At 45.5% G+C, this 21,441-nt stretch overlaps 1 protein-coding gene across 15 annotated transcripts in view; it reads left to right on the plus strand.

The window, feature by feature from the left end:
* The window catches only part of KLC1 (kinesin light chain 1), a 59,821-nt gene that overhangs the window by 1,304 nt on the left and 37,076 nt on the right, over nt 1-21,441 (plus strand). For all 15 annotated transcript variants that reach the window (XM_069490428.1, XM_069490435.1, XM_069490406.1 and 12 more), the window contains exons 2-3: nt 17,204-17,465; nt 19,954-20,184. In XM_069490428.1, coding sequence (XP_069346529.1) covers nt 17,205-17,465; nt 19,954-20,184 — 492 coding nt within the window. In that variant the 5' untranslated portion in view covers nt 17,204. The remainder of the gene's footprint in view (nt 1-17,203; nt 17,466-19,953; nt 20,185-21,441) is intronic.

Here is a 21,441-nt window from a genome sequence, read left to right on the forward strand (position 1 = left end):
TTGCATATTAAGCACTTGATAAGAAGTATTTGCAAAAATTATGTTTTTAAAAAGTGTGAGAACAAAAAATTTGAGGCATGCCATTTAAAGTGCTATGTAAAAGGGCAGTTGGATCTTTGAATTTTTGCATTAAATTCCAGGGCTTTTTTTGTACAGCATGACTAAGCCATTGATCAGAATCAGCTTGGAATACATTGTAATAGTTCAGTGAAAAACCCATTAGGAAATTGGAACAACCTCCCTAAGTCCCCTAATCGTATCATAGTTACGGATTTACTTCTTCCAGAGACGGCAACAAACCTCCCTCACGGTGGGAAATTTGACTCATTGTTCTGTTTCCTAAGTGTAAGAATACAATGATGCTAAATATTAAACATTTCAGATGGTGTGGAGTTATATGTGGGAGGGAAGGCACTCTGAAGAGCTGGTTTCTCCAAGTCATCAAAGAACGCAACATCATGTTGCAGTTGAGCCTGGCAGCCCTGTAGTGGTACTGAGTGGTGTGGAGGATCTGGGTGGTAACCTCATTGCAGCCTCCGCTCATTCTCCTCGCTTGGCAGGGTCTTACAAAAGCAGGGCAGACAATGCATTGGAAAAGCAGAAACACATGCATGGGAATCGGGACAGTGTTGATCTCCCCCAGGGAGGAAGGGAATGCCACTGGGAAGAGGCACACAGTATGTTTTTTCATAATAAATAAACACTGCAGCTTAAATTTATACATTTACTTTTTTACTTTTTTTTTGAGACACAGTCTCCCTCTGTCACCCAGGCTAGAGTGCAGTGGCATCAGCCTAGCTCATAGCAACCTCAAACTCCTGGGCTTAAGCAATTCTCCTGCCTCAGCCTCCCCAAGTAGCTGGGACTACAGGCGTGGACCACCATGCCTTGCTAATTTTTTTAATATTTTTAGTTGTCCAGCTAATTTCTTTCTATTTTTTTAGTAGAGATGGGGTCTTGCTCTTGCTGAGGCTGGTCTCCTGGCCTCAAGCGATCCTCCCACCTCGGCCTCCCAGAGTGCTAGGATTACAGGCGTGAGCCACCATGCCCAGCCTTAAAAATTTGTACATTCTTAAGCATGTTTCACAATGTTGAAAAAGAAAAGTCAGGCCGGGTGCGGTGGCTCACGCCTGTAATCCTAGAACGCTGGGAGGCTGAGGCGGGTGGATTCTTTGAGCTCAGCAGTTCGAGACCAGCCTGAACAAGAGCGAGACCCCATCTCTACTAAAAATAGAAAGAAATTAGCTGGACAACTAAAAATATATAGAAAAAATTAGCTGGGCATGGTGGTGCAAGCTTGTAGTCCCAGCTACTTGAGAGGCTGAGGCAGGAGGATTGCATTACTTGAGCCCAGGAGTTTGAGGTTGCTGTGAGCTAGGCTGACGCCATGGCACTCTAGCCCGGGCAACAGAGTGAGACTCTGTCTCAAAAAAAAAAAAAGAAAAGAAAAGTCAGCGTAACTTTCTGTATAGTGCTATAAACTATCTTTAAAATATTTGTCAAAAAAGAAAAGTCAAAACTTGAATGAAACGTAGACATTGTATAATTTGGAAACATTCTTAGTAGATAAGTGGAATACAAGAAAGCAGTATTTTAGGTAACAAAGAAGTGATCAGTAATATCCTAAATAAGAGTACTTGGGAAGCTTCAAGTGTCAAATTTCAGGACATAGAGTAAAAATGACTAAAATTAGGATTATGGAAGTCCGGCCTTAAATGTCTGTTGAGAACCAGCTGGCAGCTACTGCGCCAAGTGCCCGGTGTGTTGGCGAGAGACAGCGGCCGTCCTGTAGGTGCTCACAGCCTGGCAGGGGCAGCTACCACAGGGCAGGTTAAAGACCACGGTGAGCGCTCGGAGGAAGTGACGCCTCACAGGAGACTTGAGGAAAAGGAAAATTGGCCAAGTGTGGGGGGCGTTGGTGGTCCTGTTGGGAGGAAACAAGCCCTGGGGGTGTGCTGTGTGGAGGGGCCTGTTGCAAAGGAAGGAGCGGAGTGCGAGTGGGAAGATGAGGTCAGGAAGGGCCTGGGCTAGCTTGCCTGGGAGGCTGCTTTCGTTCCCAGGTTCGAGGGAGGGTGGGGGGATTCTGAGGAGCCAGGTGACATTTTAGGAGGAGCATATGCAGTGTCGTGGCAGGTGCTGGGAACTGGGATGAGCCTAGTTAGGGAGCCCTTAACCCCAAGTGAGGACTGCCAGCCTCGGGACTGGGCAGTGACAGCAGGAACAGCAGAGCTGCTGGATTAGCTGGGGTGGGGTTGTGGGATGGGGGTGGGGTTTAAGGGCTAACTAGATTGGGGCAAGGGAGCACCACAGGCAGAAGGGTAGGACTCTGGTGTTTGCAGTCTAAGTGATCCTGTGAAACCGTAAGTCAGCTCCTCGCGCTTTTCTGCTAAGGTTTTTGCCAGTGTCCTCTAAGCACCCTGCCCCCATCTCTTCCCTCATCTTCCTGCTGTGGCCCTACTGGAGCACGCCCAGGTGCCCCTGGGGTTTTCACCGAACTGCTAGTGATCTAGTGATTGCAGGTCATCTCCACGTGCCCCTTAGCCCCTGCCCTGCTGATTTTTCTCCTTAGCGCTCCTCACTGCCTGAAGTACTATATTATTTCACTTAATCATTTTATTTTGTTTATTCTCTGTCTCCACGTCCATTCATAATCTCCACAAGGGCAGGGACTTTTGTCTCTTGCATTCGGTGTCAGTGCTTGGCATATAATGGACACTTAATAAGTGTTTGTTGAAGGAATGCATCTAGAATGACCTCTTCATCTCTAACTTGGGTGACTCACTGGCTGGTGACACCCACCAAGATAGGGGAAAAATGGACAGACAAGGCAAGTGAGTTTGCTTTTGGATGTGTTAAGTCCGGAGTGCTTGCTGGGCAGCCAGGTGGACGAGCGGGCAGTTGGAGGTGCAGGGCTGGAGCTCCAGAGAGAGGTTGAGGCTGGAGGTGAAGATCTGTGAGTCTGCATCATGTTGAGAGCCAGTGGGGCCGTGACGTCCACCGGGTAGAAACTGCAGAGCAGCCCTGAGAGGAGAGGAGGAGGTCAGTAAGAGGCCAAGGAAGAGTTGGACTGAAAATCTCCCCTGAATTTGGCTTCTAGGAGGTTACTAATGACCTTTCATATTTTTCCCGAGAATATTCCCTCCTAAGGCAAGGGCTAATTCAGAGCTGACCTGCATTCTTTCTCCCAAGGCATCCTTGTCATTCAGCCTTGTAGTCTCCTAGTTAATATACCCATGGATTAGAAATGAATTATGATTTTATTTTAGTTGTAACTAATTATTTGAGGCAGATGAAAGCAATTTGGATCTATGCTTTTTGAATATGCTTGTTGTGCTGTCTGAACTTAAAAAATAAAGCAGATAAGTGAATATCAATAGAGCAGACATTTTAAGCTATGTGCATATGTAGATAGTATTTTCTTCGGTCTGAAATATCCCAGTTATCTTAGTTTAAACTGTGGATTGTTCCCTGACTTCAGTTGCATAATGTAGAAATTTATGTTCAGGCCTCTCTGAAGTTCACTATGCTACCAGCACTGCAACTGGTAGGAGTGAAATTAGCACTGTTCCAGATAAAATAAATACGTAAAGCTGGGCGTGGTGGCCTGCGCCCGTAGTCCCAGCTACTGGGGAGGCTGAGGCCGGAGGATCTCTCGAGGCCAGGGGTCAAGCCAAGCCTGGGCAACATAGTGAGACCCTGTCTGTAAAATAATAGGTACCATAAGCACCTCCACTTACTGTTGAGGAATTTGGGGGTTAGAGAGGGCAAGCTATTCAAACCACAGTTACACAGCTGTGAAATCAGGGTTCCAGTTCATTCTTTTTGCTCACACAGTTCAAGCTTTGAACCACCGTGTGTGCAGAACTTAAAGCTGCAGCTTCACGTGAACTGTGATAATGCTAAGTTTAGTCCTGTAATTACCTTAACCTAGGAAGACCTTGCCCTACCTCCATTTTTAAAAAGATTTACCACTTTAACCATTTGTAAGTGTACAATTCTTTGGTGTTAAGGATATTTATATTAACACATAGCTGTGCCACATCTCTAGGACGCCTTCGTCTTGCAGCACTGAGACTCAGCACCCACTGGACGCTGCCGCCGCCTCCCCGACCCGCCCGTAGTAACCACCTTTCTACTCTCTGTTTCTACCATTTTGACTATTTTAGATACTTCAGATGAGTAGAGCTACACAGTATCTGTCCTTTTGTGACTGGCTTATTTCACGTAGCATAATGTCCTCAAAGTTCATATTAATTTCTATTCTTTTTGATTAAAAAATCATTAAGTTTGGAAGCTTCTTAAGTATAATATTTATTTTAGTTTCTTATTTACCATGTAACAAATCACTGCAAACTTAGCAGCTTAAACCAGGCCCTGTTTATTGTCTTGCAGTGTCGGTGGCGAGGGACCCTGGCAGGCTCAGCTGGGCGCTCTGCTCAGGTTTCAGGGGGCTGCAGTCCTGTGGCCGTGGCCGGCTCTCCTGTGGAGCTTGGAGTGCTCTTTCAAGCTCTTTTGGTTGTGACAGAATTCAGTTCTTCTGGTGGTGGGACTGGGTCCTCCTTTCCTCGCTGGCCGGTGCTCAGCAGGGGCTGCTCTGAGCTTCTCGAGTTGCCCACGCTGCTTGCCGGAATCTTCAAAGCTGGCGGTGGAGAATCGCCCTCACCCTCAGTGCCTAGATTTAAGGGCTCACGTGATTAGGTCAGGCCCACCTGGATAATCTCCCTAGTTTAAGGTCAATTTATTTGGTCAAAATCCCTCTACAGTGGTTGCTACCTTAGTGCTAGATACAATAACTGGGAGAAGGTAGGTATATGCACACCGGGAATCTTGGGAGAAGAGGACACCTTAATCTGCCTATGACATCTCGAAATTTCATTGTGTTCTCAAAAGAAAACCATTTGTAACCATCTTTCAGTTAGCATCCGAGTAATGCTTTCTGAATATATACAGCATTAAATGTTAGGAAACTTTTTTTAAATTGAGATATAGTTTACATACAGTGAAATGCTAAGGCTTTAAGTGTACCGTTCGGTCAGTTTTGACAAATTCATATCAAGGAACAGCCCAGAAAGTTCCTTCATGCTTCTTGCCAATCAGCTATCCCTTCTTCAGGCAACACTGATCAGGCTTCTATCACCACAGGTTTAGTCTTCCTATTCTAGAAATTCATATAAATGACGTGATATGTTATGCATTTTTTTCCATCCGGCGTCTTTCAGCATAATGTTTTTTAAAGTCAGCTGTGCTGCCGTGTGTGGGGTGGGGCGTCTCCTCTCTCCCTGGGCAGTGTCCTGTTGTGTGAATGTGTCCCGCTACCGGTGTCCTCCTCACGCACAGCTGGGGCGCCAGCTGCTCGCTGTCCAAACTGTGGGAACATGCGTTTTCACTTCTTTGGGTGAATTTCTAGGAGTAGAATTGCTCATAGGGTAGTTGTATGATTGACTTTCAAAGAACTGCTGGTTTTCCAAAGTGGTTGTACCACTGCTCACGCCCAGCAGCAGCGACTGAGTGGTCTGGTTGCTCCCACCCATCCGTCATCCGGCGTGCCTGTCTGTCTCTGTCATCTGAGCCGTTCTAGTGCGTACAGGGTGGCATCTTGTTGTAGTTTTTATATGCGCGTCCCTGGTGACTCCTGATAAGGTGCACTCACATGCTTGTGGGCCTTTTGTATACACGTTTTTTGTGAAGTGTCTGTTCAAGACTTTTCGCCCATTTAAAAAATTGCGTTTGTCTTTTTATTATTGGGTGTAGGAGTTGTTTACATATTTTGGATATAAGTCCTTTGCAAGACGTATGTGTTGCAAATATTTTTTCCCAATATGTGGGTTAACTTTATTTTAATAAAGTGTCTCCTAACAAATCAGTCCTTTTAAATTCTGATGAAGTCCATTTTATCAATTTTTTTCTTTTATGGTTACTGCTTTCTGTTGTCTTACCTATGTATGTTTTTAAGTAATTAAAAAAATGTGTACTCTTGGGAAACTCATGATGCAGAGAGGAGTAAAGGGTCAGTGAGAGTCCCCTTTCCTCTCTCCTAAGAGAACTGATTTTTATAAAATGTTTTTCTTAATTGCCTCTCTTTGGTTAGGAAAGAACATCATACTATTGGTTAGCACTTACATATATAAACTTAATCTTATGGTATTATGTTAATCTGTTGACATTTTTTATATTCAGCTAAAAAATGCTTTTCCTGCCAGAGAATTAATACCATCTGCATTTGTATCTTTCACCCCGTGCTCCCCTAACACCCTGTTACGGATTCTCCCAGTCACGTAGTCAAATGAAGCTGTGTTTTCCTTCCTCCTTGCTCAACCAAGGACTTGTAATAGACATTTACATCATTAGGATTTTCTCATTCTTGTCTTGGGAAAAAGAATGTTTTATATTTTCATGTAATACCCTTGTCTATAGTGTCTTGTGCTTAAGATTTGGATCTGAAGAGATGGGCCTGTGGTCTCCTGGCAAATTAAGTGACCCAGTGCACTGTTTAGCCCCAGCCAGGAGCCCATCTGCCCAGCCAAGGGGTGGGCACTAACGGCGGGCTGGGGAAGCGGCCTGCTGCTCAAATCTCTTTCCTCAGGTGCAGCTATGGTTAGTGATAGGCCTCTTTGCATTCCTAAAAGAGCTACGTCAACCCCTCCAGGGACATGTGCAGATCTCAAAACAGGTGGTGTGGTCAGGTTATTGTAGAATTAGAGGATCTGAGCACATAGAGGTGGCTGATTGCAAAACAGAATCCCACTGGACTCCTGCCCAGGCTGTGGGGAAACAGCACCCAGAGGGGTTCTATCCTTTTCCTAGTTCTGAAAGTGCATCAACAATAAAATCACCCAAAAGGCAAATAAATGCTTTTGCTTTATCCAGTAGCTTACAGTTTTTAGGATGGTAACAAATTCAGAATAGATACTGTTATCATGAAGTCTTTTATTTTCATGCGTTTCACATTGTAGAGTTTTGTGGTTTTTAGGCCAGCATAGATTCATTCATTCAGTTCATGCTTGTAATTTAAGTTTAGTAGAGGAGATAAAAGGATTAGGTTAAATTAGGATTAGATTAGAGGAAGACATTAGGTAAGAGGAGGTACTTTGTTACAAGTAGAAAAGGATGACTCACTAAACTTTTCATCTGTAAGAGCTCTTTCTGGGAAGCTCTGGACTTGGCTCTCCCAGCTGCCCCCGACAGTTCAAGGGTCAGTAGGTACATCCTCAGATGGAGTGCATCCTCTCTTGAGTAGAACATAGTGATTCTTAATTGGGAAAGGGTAGGCAGTGTTAGTCAGATAAAGTATATGTGTGTGTATATATATAATTTTGAGGCAGAGTCTTCTTGCTTTGTTGCTCTGGGTAGAGTGCAGTGGTGTGATCATAGCTCACTATAGCCTCAAATTCCTGGGCTCAAGTGATCCTCCTGCCTCAGCCTCCCAAAGTGCTGGGATTACAGGTGTGAGCCACTGTCCTTGGCCACAAAGCCTATTTTATAGTGAAGTGTTGAATATCATGTAATTTGTTGAATACTGTATGAAAGAGAAGAATAGAATAGTTGTATTCTACTGAATGCGTATTGCTTTTGCGCCATCCTAAAGTTGAAAAATTGTCACGTTGAACCATCGTATGTAAGTTGGTGACCATCTATATATATGTACTATGTTTTTTTCTATATATACATTCCTGTGATAAAGTATAATTTATAAACTAGCTACAGTCGGAGATTTACAACAGTAACCACTGTTAAAATAGAACAATTATAGCAATATGCCATAATAAAAGTTATGTGAATGTGGCCTTTCTCTCAAAATAATCTTATTGTATTATACTAACCTATTTTTGTACCTCAGTTGACTGCAGATAACTGAAACCCTGGAAAGTGAAACCGAGGATAAGGGGGACTATTATAATACGGTTTTAGAGTTAGAAAATCAAATCACTCACTGTTGTAATACAAACTGTAGAGGAGTGTGACATTTGTATGTTTATCTAAAGATGTCATGGTTTGAAAACGATTGAGTCCTCTAGGACTGTGCTCCCCAACCCCTGGGCCTCAGACCCATACCCATCTGTGGCCTGTTAGGGACCTGGCCGCAGTGCTCCTGCCGCCCCCCCTCCATGAAATGTAGGAGGGGGGGGCGCACAGCAGGGTGTGAGTGGTGGGAGAGACATCATATTTACAGTGCTCCCATCGCTGGCCCCCCACTGTCTTTCTCAAAACTGGTCCCTGGTGCCAGAAAGGTTGGGGACCACTGCTCTAGGAGGCGTTTTTGGCTTTTGCTAAAATTATAGACCGTAACTTTGTTGGTTTTTTTTTTTGAGACAGGGTCTTGCTCTGTTGCCCAGGCCACAGTGCAGTGGCATTAGCCTAGCTCACATCAACCTCAGACTCCTGGGCTCAAGCGATCCTACTGCCTCAGCCTCCCGAGTAGCTGGGACTATAGGTGCATGCCACCACGCTTGGCTAATTGTTCTATTTTTTGTAGAAACAGGATCTTGCTCTTTTTCAGGCTGTTCTCAAACTCCTAAACACAAGCAATCCTCTCGTCTCAGCCTCCCAAAGTGCTAGGATTATAGGTGTGAGCCACCACGTCCAGCCCTTAACTTTGTTTTTTTTTTTTTTGTTTTTTTTTAACTTTTTTTTTTTTGAGACAGAGTCTCACTCTGTTGCCCGGGCTAGAGTGCCATGGCATCAGCCTAGCTCACAGCAACCTCAAACTCCTGGGCTCAAGTGATCCTCCTGTCTCAGCTTCCTAAGTAGCTGGGACTACATGCATGCGCCACCATGCCCAGCTAATTTTTTCTATATATTTTTAGTTGTCCAGCTAATTTCTTTCTATTTTTAGTAGAGACAGAGTCTTGCTCTTGTTCAGGCTGGTCTCAAACTCCTGCCCTTGAGCCATCCTCCAGCCTTGGCCTCCCAGAGTGCTGGGATTACAGGTGTCAGCCACTGCACCTGGCCTTGTTTCACTTGTTTTCAAGTTGTAGTCCACCTTTGACTCATCACTATATAATTTTTGTTCTGAAATTTCAGAACCAAAAAAAGTACGTTTTTTACTGTTAATATTTCCATCGCTTATTTTGCTTTTTAGTCACAATAGGAAATATATGTAAATTTCTAAATACATTAAAGACAGCTTAAGAATTTTTTGTTGATGTCGTTTGTTAAAAGGGGAGCATAGGCTGGATGTGGCAGCTGGTGCCTGTAGACCCAGCTACTCAGGAGGCTGAGGCAGGAGGATCAGTTGAGTCCAGGAGTTTGAGAACAACCTGGGCAATATAGCGAGACCGGTCTCAGAAAAGCAGGGGTGAGGGTGAGAAGCATAGGCTAAAAAAATTGAGAATTGAAGCTTTCTGCATCTCTTTGATAAAACTAAAAAATATTAGGTCACAGAATGGGTTTTGTGGGTTTGTCTTTGATCTGTGTCCTTTAAAAATTCTGGATAGGCCGGGTGCGGTGGCTCACGCCTGTAATTCTAGCACTCTGGGAGGCCGAGGCGGGAGGATTGTTTGAGGTCAGGAGTTCGAGACCAGCCTGAGCAAGAGGGAGACCCCGTCTCTACTAAAAATAGAAAGAAATGATTTGGACAGCTAAAAATCTATATAGAAAAAATTAGCCGGGCATGGTGGCATATGCCTGTAGTCCCAGCTACTGGGGAGGCTGAGGCAGGAGGATTGCTTGAGCCCAGGAGTTTGAGGTTGCAGTGAGCTGGGCTGACACCACGGCACTCTAGCCCAGGCAACAGAGCAAGACTCTGTCTCAAAAAAAAAAAAAAAAAAAGTACAAAAATTCTGGATATATCTTATAGAGATTATAGAAATATTTATATAATTCACACGTAATAAAATTCACAAGTTTGTATGACCACCACCACTAATTCCAGAACATTTTCATTACTCCAAAAAGAAACCCTGTACCCATTAGTAGTCACTCTCCATTCCCTTTGGCAACCACTAGTCTACTTTCTGTCTCTATGAATAGTTCATAGAAGTGGAATTATGTGATATGTATATATATGTGTGTGTGTGTATATGTAGCAAGCCTTAACATCTGGCTTATTTCGGTTAGCACAATATTATACAGGTGTAGCATAGCATATGGCGGTACTTTGTTCCTTGTTTATAGCCAAATAACATTCCATTGTATGGATAGACTACACTTGTTTATCCATTCTTCATTTGACAGACATTTGGATTGTTTCCACAATTTGGCTATTATGAATAATACCAAAACATTGATGTGCAAGTTTTACATTTGTCCAGCTTTTTGTTTTTTGGAGCATTTGTGTGCAAGTTTTTGCATGAACCTGTTTTCAGTTTGGGGGAAGTATATACCTAGGGGTGGAATTGCTGGGTTGTTCATTTAATTTTTTAGGTTTTGACTCTCGTGCCATATCATTTAGTCTATGAGACATTCTGGAATCTTCAATTCCAAAATACTATTTCCCTTACTACAGCTTGGGCTAGTCCCCATGGGCTGGCCCCTCTGCCTCAGGACCCTCTGTGCCAGCGCTGCTCGGGCGTCTGCCTGTGTGTAGAGCGTGGGCCACTGCCTCGCCGATCCCAACAGCCAGTTTCCTGTTGGCTCATCTCGGACACGTCTCTTGGAAAAACATCCCAAATGTGACGTTCCCCTACCAACCTTTACAAGGTGAAGACCTCGTGTTCTTCCCTCCATCTTCCATCTTATTTTTCTTAGTATACTACCCTTTGCTGTGTTTACAGAAAGTTTCTTCATCATCAAGAACTGTCAGGATAACTCAGTTTCTCTCTTGGCTGTCCTTGGCTTTGTGCACCTGACCTGTTGTTTTTCTGCTACATTCCTCTTTTTTTTTTTTTTTTTAAATTGGGACGTGAGTCACATAACATAAAAACTCACCGTTTTAAAGTGTATAATTCAGTGATTTTTAAAGTATTCTTAATGTTGTGCAACCACCAACCGCTGTCTAATTGCACACATTCCCTTTTGAGTGCTTGGTTTTTAAACTCTCTTTAGCACCGTGAGCTTTCCCCCCTCTGGCTGAGTTTCACATGATACAGCCAGGGGAGGTAAAGTGACCCAGATGATGCGCTTCTCCTTCTCTGGCCTTTGCTTTCTTTTCATTATTAGTATTATTATTATTTTTTTTTTTAGGTCACAGTCATTCATTTATTTCACATTTTATTCTCCTTGCATTGGGCTGGGAGAGGAAGGAGCTGTGCACCAATGTCTAGATCGTTTTGTGTAGATTTTTTTGTCCTTCACACAGAGATCAGAATCCAGGTTCTAGTGGTCTTTAAGTACAGGACCTGGATCAGAATCAGAAGAGGGCGGAGCGCTGTGGTGCGGGAGGCTGGCACTCGGGAGGTGGGAGGTCAGCTGCATCTGCACAGAGAGGACCTGAAAATACGCCGGCCTTCCATCCGTATCCCAGAATCCCGTGTAGGGCATCTTTACGGGGATGGGGCTGGGTTGGCTCTTTGGCCTCATGACTGGCCCAGTAAAAGTCCTGCAAGCTCGCCACTATCTGCAGACATTCCTGCCAGCTCCTCTTCGGGACGCTGGGCAATTGCTTTAGACCGTTCACGACTTTTCTTGCTCAAGTCTTCAAATTCAAGAGGTGTCCATTCTTTTAGGAAGCTCTGGATCTCCTGGCCACTCCAAGGGTTAGTAATGAACTGGTCTGATTGTTTTCTGGTTTCTTGGTTCCTTTTTCCTTCTTCTCTTCCTGAGGGTTTCTAGTAATCTTAGTCTGCTGTCTCTCCTTCTGCGCTTTTGCTCTGAGTTTTCTCCTGGGATTCTCTTCACTGCGGCCGCAGGGCCTCGCCCAGCTGGCAGGGTGCTGGCGCTCGCTCTGCTCAGGGGTCCAGGAGAGTCGGGGTGCCCGAGTGTGGCAGTGTGGGTGCTCTGCTCCGCTCCGCTCCGCTCCGCTCCGCTCAGCTCTGCTCTGCTCTGCTCCGGCGGCCTCGCTTCATTCATTTTGAGAAATGGGAAAAGTTGTAAAATTTGTCAGGCTATTGAAAATTATATTGCATGTTGATAGTAGAATATGTGATTGTGAGGGTCTGTGGTCTCAAGGAGTCTAAATATATTAATCAGGCTGTAGAGCTAGAAAATAAGATCATTACATGAAATAAAGGGACACTTGAATCTTTTGATAATCTGTTATGACAGAAATTAAATCTATATGATCTAGGGTAATTGTTAAAGATTCTAATCTGTGGAATCTAATTTTTTTTTTTTTTTTTTTTTTTTGAGACAGAGTCTCACTCTGTTGCTGGGGCTAGAGTGAGTGCCGTGGCGTCAGCCTAGCTCACAGCAAGCTCAGACTCCTGGGCTCAAGCAATCCTTCTGCCTCAGCCTCCCGAGTAGCTGGGACTACAGGTGCACACCACCATGCTAGGTCAATTTTTTTGTTTCTATTTTTAGTTTCCCAGCTAATTTTTTTTTTTATTTCATCTTATTATTATGGGGGATACAGAATTTCAGGTTACATACGTTGCCCATGTACCGCCTGTCCCCCCAAGTCAAAGCTCCAGGCGTGTCCGTTCCCCAGACAGTGTGCGTTGCACCCATCATGTAGGTATATGTCTCTCCCCTCCCCACCCCCAACTAGCTAATTTTTTTTTCTATTTTTTTTAGTACAGACAGTCTCGCTCTTGCTCAGGCTGGTCTCGAACTCTTGACTCCAGTGATCCTCCTGCCTCAGCCTCCCAGAGTGCAAGGATTACAGGTGTGAGCCACCACGCCTGGCCTGGAATCTAATCTTTAGATTCGAATCTTTAGAATCCAACCAGTTCTGGTTTAGTTTTTTTGTTTTATAAAAAATACTGTGTATTCAAATTTCTATTCTTGTCTCAGTGTTGGTCTATTTTGATTGTGGCAGAAGTGTCAAGTCCATTCTGTATTTGATGGTTTAAGAATAAGCCTGCGACTCTAGACTGCTCAGTTAGGTATTGTTTTTCTTGTTGGTGAGCTGTGACAATCAGGAAGCATGCATGCAAACGCGTGTGTGAGCCTGAGCACAGCCGGGTGTGTGTGAGCACAGCCGTGTGTGTGTGTGTGTGTGTGTGCGCGCGCGCGCGTGTGTGTGTGTGAGCACAGCAGTGTGTGTGTGTGTGAGCACAGCCGTGTGTGTGTGTATGAGCACAGCGGTGTGTGCGTGTGTGTGTATGAGCACAGCAGTGTGTGTGTGTATGAGCACAGCAGTGTGTGTGTGTGTGAGCACAGCCGGGTGTGTGTGAGCACAGCCGTGTGTGTGTGTGTGTGTGTGTGCACAGCCGTGTGTGTGTGTGTGTGTGTGTGAGCACAGCCGTGTGTGTGTGTGTGTGTGTGTGAGCACAGCAGTGTGTGTGTGTGCGTGCGTGTGCGTGTGTGTGAGCACAGCCGTGTGTGTGTGTGTGTGTGTACGTGCGTGTGTGTGTGAGCACAGCCGTGTGTGTGTGTGTGAGCACAGCCGTGTGTGTGTGTGTGTGAGCACAGCAGTGTGTGTGCGTGTGTGTGTGTGTGAGCACAGCAGTGTGTGTGTGTGTGCGCGCGCGCGCGTGCTTGTGTGTGTGCACGTGTGTGTGAGCACAGCAGTGTGTGTGCATTAATATGAGCACAGCGCAGTGAGCACGCGTGGGTGTGCAGGCCGTGTGGTTCCTGAGGTGGAGGGACACTTGATCAGGGCCCAGAGCTTGGATTCTGTTCCTGTTTTGGGGGGTGTGAGCTTGACTCACTTCAGCTCTCTCAGTTTCCTCCGCTGTAAGTGGGAACTATGATAGTTGACTAAACTACCTACGGAGTTTGTTGTTTCAAGAAAACATTACACATGTGAAAATGCTCCAGAAACTAAAATGCTGGCCAGATGTGAACAAATTCTTAATATATATTGCATGTCTACTTTTTTGGTTTTGTTCATATCAAGTTATACATGTGCTTTTTAATATTATTTGTATGTAGATTAAAAAATAAACTTTCAGAATAATTACAAGTTTACAGCAAAGTTGCAAAGACAGTGCAGAGAATTCCCACGTTCCTTGCACCCAGTTTCCCCTGACGTTAACGTCCTACGTTCCTGTGGCACCTTTGTGACAACCACAGAACCGACACTGGTACATTGTTATTCTCTAGACTCCACTTTATTTGGATGTCACTAGTTTTTCCCTCATGTCCTTTTTCTATCCCAGGATCCCATCCACGATTCCGCGTCACATTTGTCATGCCTCCCGGTCTGTGACAGTTTCTGGGACGTTCCTTGTTTTTGATGACTGCCTTAGTTTGTTAGGGCTGCTGTAACAGTGCCACAGCCTGGGTGGCTGATGAACAACAGAAATTTATTTCTCACAGTTCGAGAAGCTGGAGGTCTGTGATCAGGGTGCCAGCGTGGTCAGGTTCTGGTGAGGCCCCCTTCTGGGTTACAGATGGCTGACTTCCAGTTGTGTCCGTGCATGGTAAAAAGAGGAGAGAGCTCTCTGGGTTCCCTTCTCCCTTCATGACCTCATTACCCCCCAGAGACCCCACCTCCTGGTAACCATCACATTGGGGGTTAGGGTCTCAACACAGGAATTTGGCAGGGGTGGGGGTGGGAGGAGGCCCACATTTAGTCCATTGAAATGACCTGGACAGTTTTGAGAAGTGCAGGTCAGCGATTTTGTCCTTCATTTAGCTTTGACATTTTTCCCATGGTTAGGCCCCGGTTATGGGTTTTTAGGAGGAAGACCACTGGGCCCAATTTGGATTCTTTTTTGTTTTGTTTTGTTTTTTAGTTAGTGATAGGTTCTCACTCTGTTGCCCAGGCTAGAGTGTGGTGGCTCTTCCCAGGCACGATCACAGCACATGCAACTCCTGGGCTCAAGCGATGCTCCTGCGTCAGCCTCTCAAGTGGCTGGGACAGCACCTTTCCCAGCTCCCGATTTTGGATTCTAATCCCATCCTACCACAGAACAAACCAGGGCTCAGTGGAGAAATGGCTGGTTCTAGGGCTAGGGCCGGGAAAATACAGGGTGAGCCTGGAGCTTCTTGTAGTGCCAGAGAGTAAGGATGTGTCCAAAACACACAGTGACAGGGACATGAAAAACAGACATAGGAGCCAACTGAGAGAGTGCCCGCCGGACCAAACTGGAACAGTGTGAGCAACAAGCTAAATAGACTATTAATATATTTTTAATAATTAGTATTATTTAGATATAATCAAAAGTATAAAGTATCTACAGGTCCATATTGATATAAATGATTAAACAAACACATGATGGAAGAGGCAGAGATGGACAAATCTCCCTTACAGAGGAATTCCAGTCACTGTGTACGCCCCCTGCCGGGGTCCAGTTGAACTCTCCCCCCGTGCGTGTGGGCTGCACATGGTGGTTTGCTTCCTAAGAGTGTGGAAGGGGGTGAGTTCATGCAGGGGTGACCTTACAGCGGAGAATCCCGCAAACACTACCTGAGCCGTGTGATCCCGGCCTCCCTCGCTGGCTGTAAACCACGCTGGTAGCCCGTGCCCTCGGCGCGACGTGAGGAGAACGGTGCAGGTGCGTTTTACAGTCACACAGTGTGATCTGGGTTGTGCCACTTGCTCTCGCTTTCCGTCTCCCAGAAGGATCTGTTCACACTTCCTATAAATGAAATTGTTTTTCCATGATGACCCTGTTTCTAAATAACATGCTTATTTTGCTACCTGGTAAGTTTTCGGTTCTTGACTTCCCACTTCAGATGTTGAGGATCTTTCTTTACTCTTCCTCACCTGGGATCTGCATCTCCACAACCTCCCAGTGTAATTATATTTTAATTGTGGTTACATCAGTCTTTACTGTTTGTCTTTATGACTCTATAGGCTGTAGCTGAGTCATATAATAAACGGATTACTTTTCCTAGTCAACCTTTTGTTTTCTTTGGCGTTAATATCATATTTAGAGTTGGCACAAATGCACAGCACGGATTTGGTACAGTGGAGCTGGAGAGCCATGTGTTAAAATATACGTAATAATTATAATAATATATAACATACTGTCAAGTAGAGGAATTGCCTTTGTTCCTTTGTTTTCTGGGCTCTCTGTTAGTGGGATGGATTTCTAAAGAGTCCTAAAGACAATTTCCAAATTTCAGAAGAAATTTGGTCATCTTATGCAAAAAATCATGTTTCCAGTGTGAAATTGGTGAAACAGAGACCAGTGTGACCCTGTTCTCAAGCTTGTAGCTTTCACTCCTGAGTCCTGGAACGTGTGGCCTGTGTCTGCTGCTCTGGTCTTTCCCCATCCATCCATTCACCAGGTGGGCTGTCGGGGCGGGAGCTGTCCTGGGTGCTGTGGACTCAGTGGAGTCCCACGAGATAAAGTCTCTGCCTTTCTTAATAGAGTTTATATTCCGGGGGATGAGCGACAGTGTGAAACCCTGAGGTTTCAGATCGTGGCGGTGCTTTGAAGGCGCCGCTCTGGCATGTAACGCGGCCTCTGTCCCCATCACTGTGCTGAAGACTGCCTTGATTATCACTGCTTGTGACTTACTGATGGGATTTTAAGACATGCATAAAGCCAGAGAGGTTAGATAGTAAAGGGAGCAGCCGCGCAGAGTCAGCAGTTACCTGACACGCTAGCCGGTCCTATTTCATGTGTCTCTTTCCCCTCCTCCTCTTCCTTCTCACTGTGGTGTTTCAGAGTCAGTCCGAGACACGGCATCTTGTCTTCCCGGGCCTCTCACAGCCCTCCTCGTCCAAGAGCCAGTGACCGTCTGCTCCTGTCCCTGGCGCCCTGTGTCTTCTGGGTTTGCTCTCCCCTGCCACTGTCACTGTTGCGTGTTCTTTGGCTGGTTTTCTTCTTCCCGTTGTGTGACCACTTCTCAAGGCTTTGTCTGGTTAAGTGTGTTACCACGAATTTAGAGTTCCATCTGCATTTAATTAAGACAAAAAAAGCTTGCAAACATTCAGAGAAAATGTTGTTCACTGAGGCTGTGTGTTTTGGAAATGCCATTTGGGTGTTTTGCTGCTTTTAATCTTTGGCATTAATTTCAGTTGCTGTCATTGTATCCATAAAAAAGAATTCAGAAATAAACCAGAAAAGTCGTTAAATGGGTCTGCAAAGGGAAAACACAAATAGTACAAAATATGGTATTTCAAGATCATAAATTACAAACACACATATTAATTATTTATCTGTACAATGCTCATTTTAAAGTTTTCACAAATATTTACCTTATTAAGATATAACAGAAAGGAAACTTATAATGAGATGTCTAATTTCTGTTTCCTTTTCCATTCTAGAATGTATGACAACATGTCCACAATGGTGTATATAAAGGAAGACAAGTTGGAGAAGCTTACACAGGATGAAATTATTTCCAAGACAAAGCAAGTAATTCAGGGCCTGGAAGCTCTGAAGAATGAACACAATTCCATTTTACAGAGTTTACTGGAGACACTGAAGTGTTTGAAGAAAGATGATGAAAGTAACCTGGTGGAGGAGAAATCAAACATGATCCGGAAGTCCCTGGAGATGTTGGAGCTTGGCCTGAGCGAGGCACAGGTATGGGTGAAATGACCCAGACGTGAACATGAAGTTGCCGGTTTGGAAAAATGGAGACTTCATGTGAAATACGTAGTTTCATTAAAGTAGAGGGAAGATGCTTATGGAGTAACAGAGATCCACTTATATGTGGGTTATGTATGTTATGTGAATGACTATTAATTTGTGTATATCTTGACTTTTAAAAAGCAGAGCCCAAATAGAGGCACCCCCTGTGTATCATTTAGTTTGGGATTTGATTTGGCAAATTTGATATGGAAAAATAAAACCAGTGGCTTAAGCAGCACAGAGGTATGTAAAATGAGTACCGAGGTGTGCTGTCCTGGATGGCTCTGTGGCTGCCGGTTGTCAGGGATACTCGGGCTCCTGTCATCCGCTGCACCACACCCTGGCAGCCTGTCTCGGGGACTAGGAGGGAGCTCCAGCTGCAGCCACATGACCCTGTTCGAGGACAGGGAGGAGACAGGAAGGGCGTGCCTCCTCCCTTTAAGGCTACTTCCCTGAAGTTGTGCACAGCACTGCTTACATTTCATTGGCCAGAATTCCCTTCCGTGGCCGCACCTAGGCGTGAGGTAGGCCGGGGAATGTTGTCTTCCCACTTACAGTCTAGGTGCTGAAGCCCAAGGAAGAAGGGAGCCGGGCTCCGGCCGGCAGCTGGTGGTCTGTGCAGTAGCCCAGGCCAAGGTGCTTCACGTCTTGGACTAAACGGGTGTTTCTATCGTGCTCGATACAGAGCTGAAAACACTGAAAGCACCTAGGTTTTTTCCCTCCCTGATAACTTCTGGCTCTGCCAGTACATCTTAGGTAAAGTTAAGTGTGCTAAAACTTGCCTTCTGTCTTAGCTTCCCCCAGTCTAGTGACTGAATGGAGCAGAAGAGGGGCCGCTGCTAACCAGTTTCTGCTTTCAGAGAGGAAGTGGCCCTGCATATCCTGATTTTAGAGTTCTTCATCTTCACCATGTTACAGACCCTAGTTCAAGAACTGTAGCTTTGTTTGGATGTTGTGAACCTACTATTTCTTAAGTTCTGAAGTTCTGTTATTTAAAGATGGTATGAATTTGAATTTTAGACTTCCTTTTTTTTGAGATGGAGTGTCGCTCTGTTGCCCAGGCTGGAGTGCAGTGGCGTCATCAGAGCCCACTTCAACCTCAAACTCCTGGGCTGAAATGATCTTCCCACCTCAGCCTCTCAAGCAGCTGGGGCTATAGGATCACATCACTATACCTAGCTGATTTTTAAGTTTTTTGTAGAGATGGAGTCTCGCTATGTTGTCCAGGCTGTTCTTGAACTCCTGGCCTCAAGCAGTCCTCCCACCTGGACTTCCCAAAGTGCTAGGATGGTAGCCTGAGCCAGCACATCCCACCTAAACTTGCCTTTTTTTTAGTCTGGCAGATAATTGGTTTAAAAAAAGAAGGAAGAGGCCGGGCGTGGTGGCTCATGCCTGTAATCCTAGCACTCTGGGAGGCCGAGGCAGGTGGATCGCTCGAGGTCAGGAGTTCGAGACCAGCCTGAGCAAGAGCGAGACCCCGTCTCTACTAAAAATAGAAAGAAATTATCTGCCCAACTAAAAATATATATAGAAAAAATTAGTCGGGCATGGTGGCACATGCCTGTTGTCCCAGCTACTCGGGAGACTGAGGCAGTAGGATCGCTTGAGCCCAGGAGTTTGAGGTTGCTGTGAGCTAGGCTGACGCCACGGCACTCACTCTAGCCTGGGCAACAAAGCAAGACTCTGTCTCAAAAAAAAAAAAAAAAGGAAGAAAAGGCCCCACCTTTTGGAGTTTGAAGTTTTAAACGTAGGAGGATGATAACATGATTCTTACATTAGGAATGAAAGGGAAGGGCAGATACATGACCTGAAGCGAGAAGAGACCGAAGCCAGCTAGCTCCCTCCTGCCTCCCTCCTGCCTCGGTGTTCCTGCTCCTGGGCACTGGCGGCCGCTGGCAGGTCTGTCCGGGATACTGACAGCTCACCGCAGGCGGAACCCTGGAGCCTTTTGTAACATGATGTGCGGGTAGCTGTGAAAAGTTCTTCCCTTACCTTGGAGCATCGGGGAAGATTTGTCTGCCCACCCTTCCTCGAGCCCACCAGGAGCTCCTTGCTGACCTGCAGCTCGTGCACACATGGTACACGCTGCCTCACGCGTGGAACAGGGTCTGTGAAACATTAGGTGGGGGCCATCTCCACAGAAAGTAAAATAATACGGTGCCGTCAGAAGAGAGCTGTGTGTTCATTGCTAGTCCCTTTGAGGTGCTCTCAAATCAAAAAAGAGAGGTGTGTCATTTGTAGATGTTAAGCATGTGACATTCTGTATCTTACCCGTTATGCAGTCTAGCTGAAGGGGAAAAGAGAAATAAATGGCAGATTGTACTTACAGGTACTTTGGGAACGTGCCCGTGAGTGTAAGCTGGAGCTGCCACCGCAGAGCGCGCAGTGGGGAGGGACTCTTGCTGGACAGCACACTACCGTTCTGTACCTGTCTCTGCAGGTTATGATGGCTTTGTCAAACCACCTGAATGCCGTGGAGTCAGAGAAGCAGAAGTTGCGAGCGCAGGTGCGTCGCCTGTGCCAGGAGAATCAGTGGCTGCGGGATGAACTGGCCAACACACAGCAGAAATTGCAGAAGAGTGAGCAGTCTGTGGCTCAGCTGGAGGAAGAAAAGAAGCATCTGGAATTTATGAATCAGCTCAAAAAATACGATGACGACATTTCCCCATCTGTGAGTGGCTCTGTAGTGAGCGTGGTGCTGACATTTGCCACGCCGCCGTCAGCAGAGCTGCCAGGGCTTTCCTGTCTTCTCTGGTGATTGCATTTAGCAGGGCCGAGGCTTGTGGGTCTCTGGGCAAGTCCGTAGTCTTTATAAGTGTTTTTAGAATAATGGTCAGAAAATGTAAAAATGCTTTGTAAACATAAGGGACAATGAATGCAAAGAAGACCGTTACGTTCAGCGAGGTCTGCCCTAGCTTGAGAGCCTAGCTTGAGAACTTCCCTACCTACCCCTCTGCAGTTTGGTTTCCGTGCCTTCCGCTGCTGGTTCAGCAGTGGCCCAGCCCACCGTCAGACCCTAACTCTGGATTGGCTCCTGCAGCTTACAGAGCCTCCCCTTGAAACTCTTCCTGCCCGGCCTCAGGACACTACCTGGCTCTCCACGACCTCTCTCATGCCTCCTGTCAGCCTCCCTTGCCCACTTACCTGTTTCTGGAGTGGTAGGGTTCCCCAAGGATGGATCTTGGTTGTGGGTTGTTTTTTTTTTTTTTTTCTTTTTTTGAGATAGAGTCTGGCTCTGTCCTCTTGGCTAGAGTGCAGTGACGTCATCGTAGCTCACTGCAACCTCAACCTTCTGGACTCAAGCAATTCTCCTGCCTCAGGCTTCCGATTAGCTGGGACTATAGGAGCACACCACCACACCTGGCTAATTTTTCCATTTTTAGTAGAGACAGGGTCTCGCTCTTAGGCTGGTCTCAAATTCCTGACCTCAGGGTATCCTCCCTCCTCTGCCTCCCACAGTACTAGGATTACAGGCGTGAGCCACCTCGCCCGGCTGCTTTTCCTTTACTATTGGCTCTGTTTGGGTGTTTATCCTGGTCTCAATTATTTTTTATTCACCATTTTTTTCTCATTCAGTTAACTTCTTTTTTAAGAAAACTTTTTAATTTTAGAATAATTTTAGATTGACATAAAAGTTGAAAAGACAGTAGAGAGAATTCCCATATACCCCTTACCCTGTTTCGCTATTGTTAACATCTTATCTAACTGTAGTATATTAGTCAGAACTAAGACGTTAACATCACTACTCTACTGTTAACCACAGGTTTGGTTTGGATGTCACCAGGCTTTCCACTAGTGTCCTTTTGCTGTGCCAGGATCCAATCCAGAATTCCACATTGCATGTAGAGCTAGCGTTTTTTTAAATGCTTACATGGTGCCAGGCATGTTTATAATCAGTGTATAAGAGAGTTCCACATCTGTGGCTCTG

Source organism: Eulemur rufifrons, chromosome 2 (assembly GCF_041146395.1).
Source record: "Eulemur rufifrons isolate Redbay chromosome 2, OSU_ERuf_1, whole genome shotgun sequence".
Taxonomy (NCBI): domain Eukaryota; kingdom Metazoa; phylum Chordata; class Mammalia; order Primates; family Lemuridae; genus Eulemur; species Eulemur rufifrons.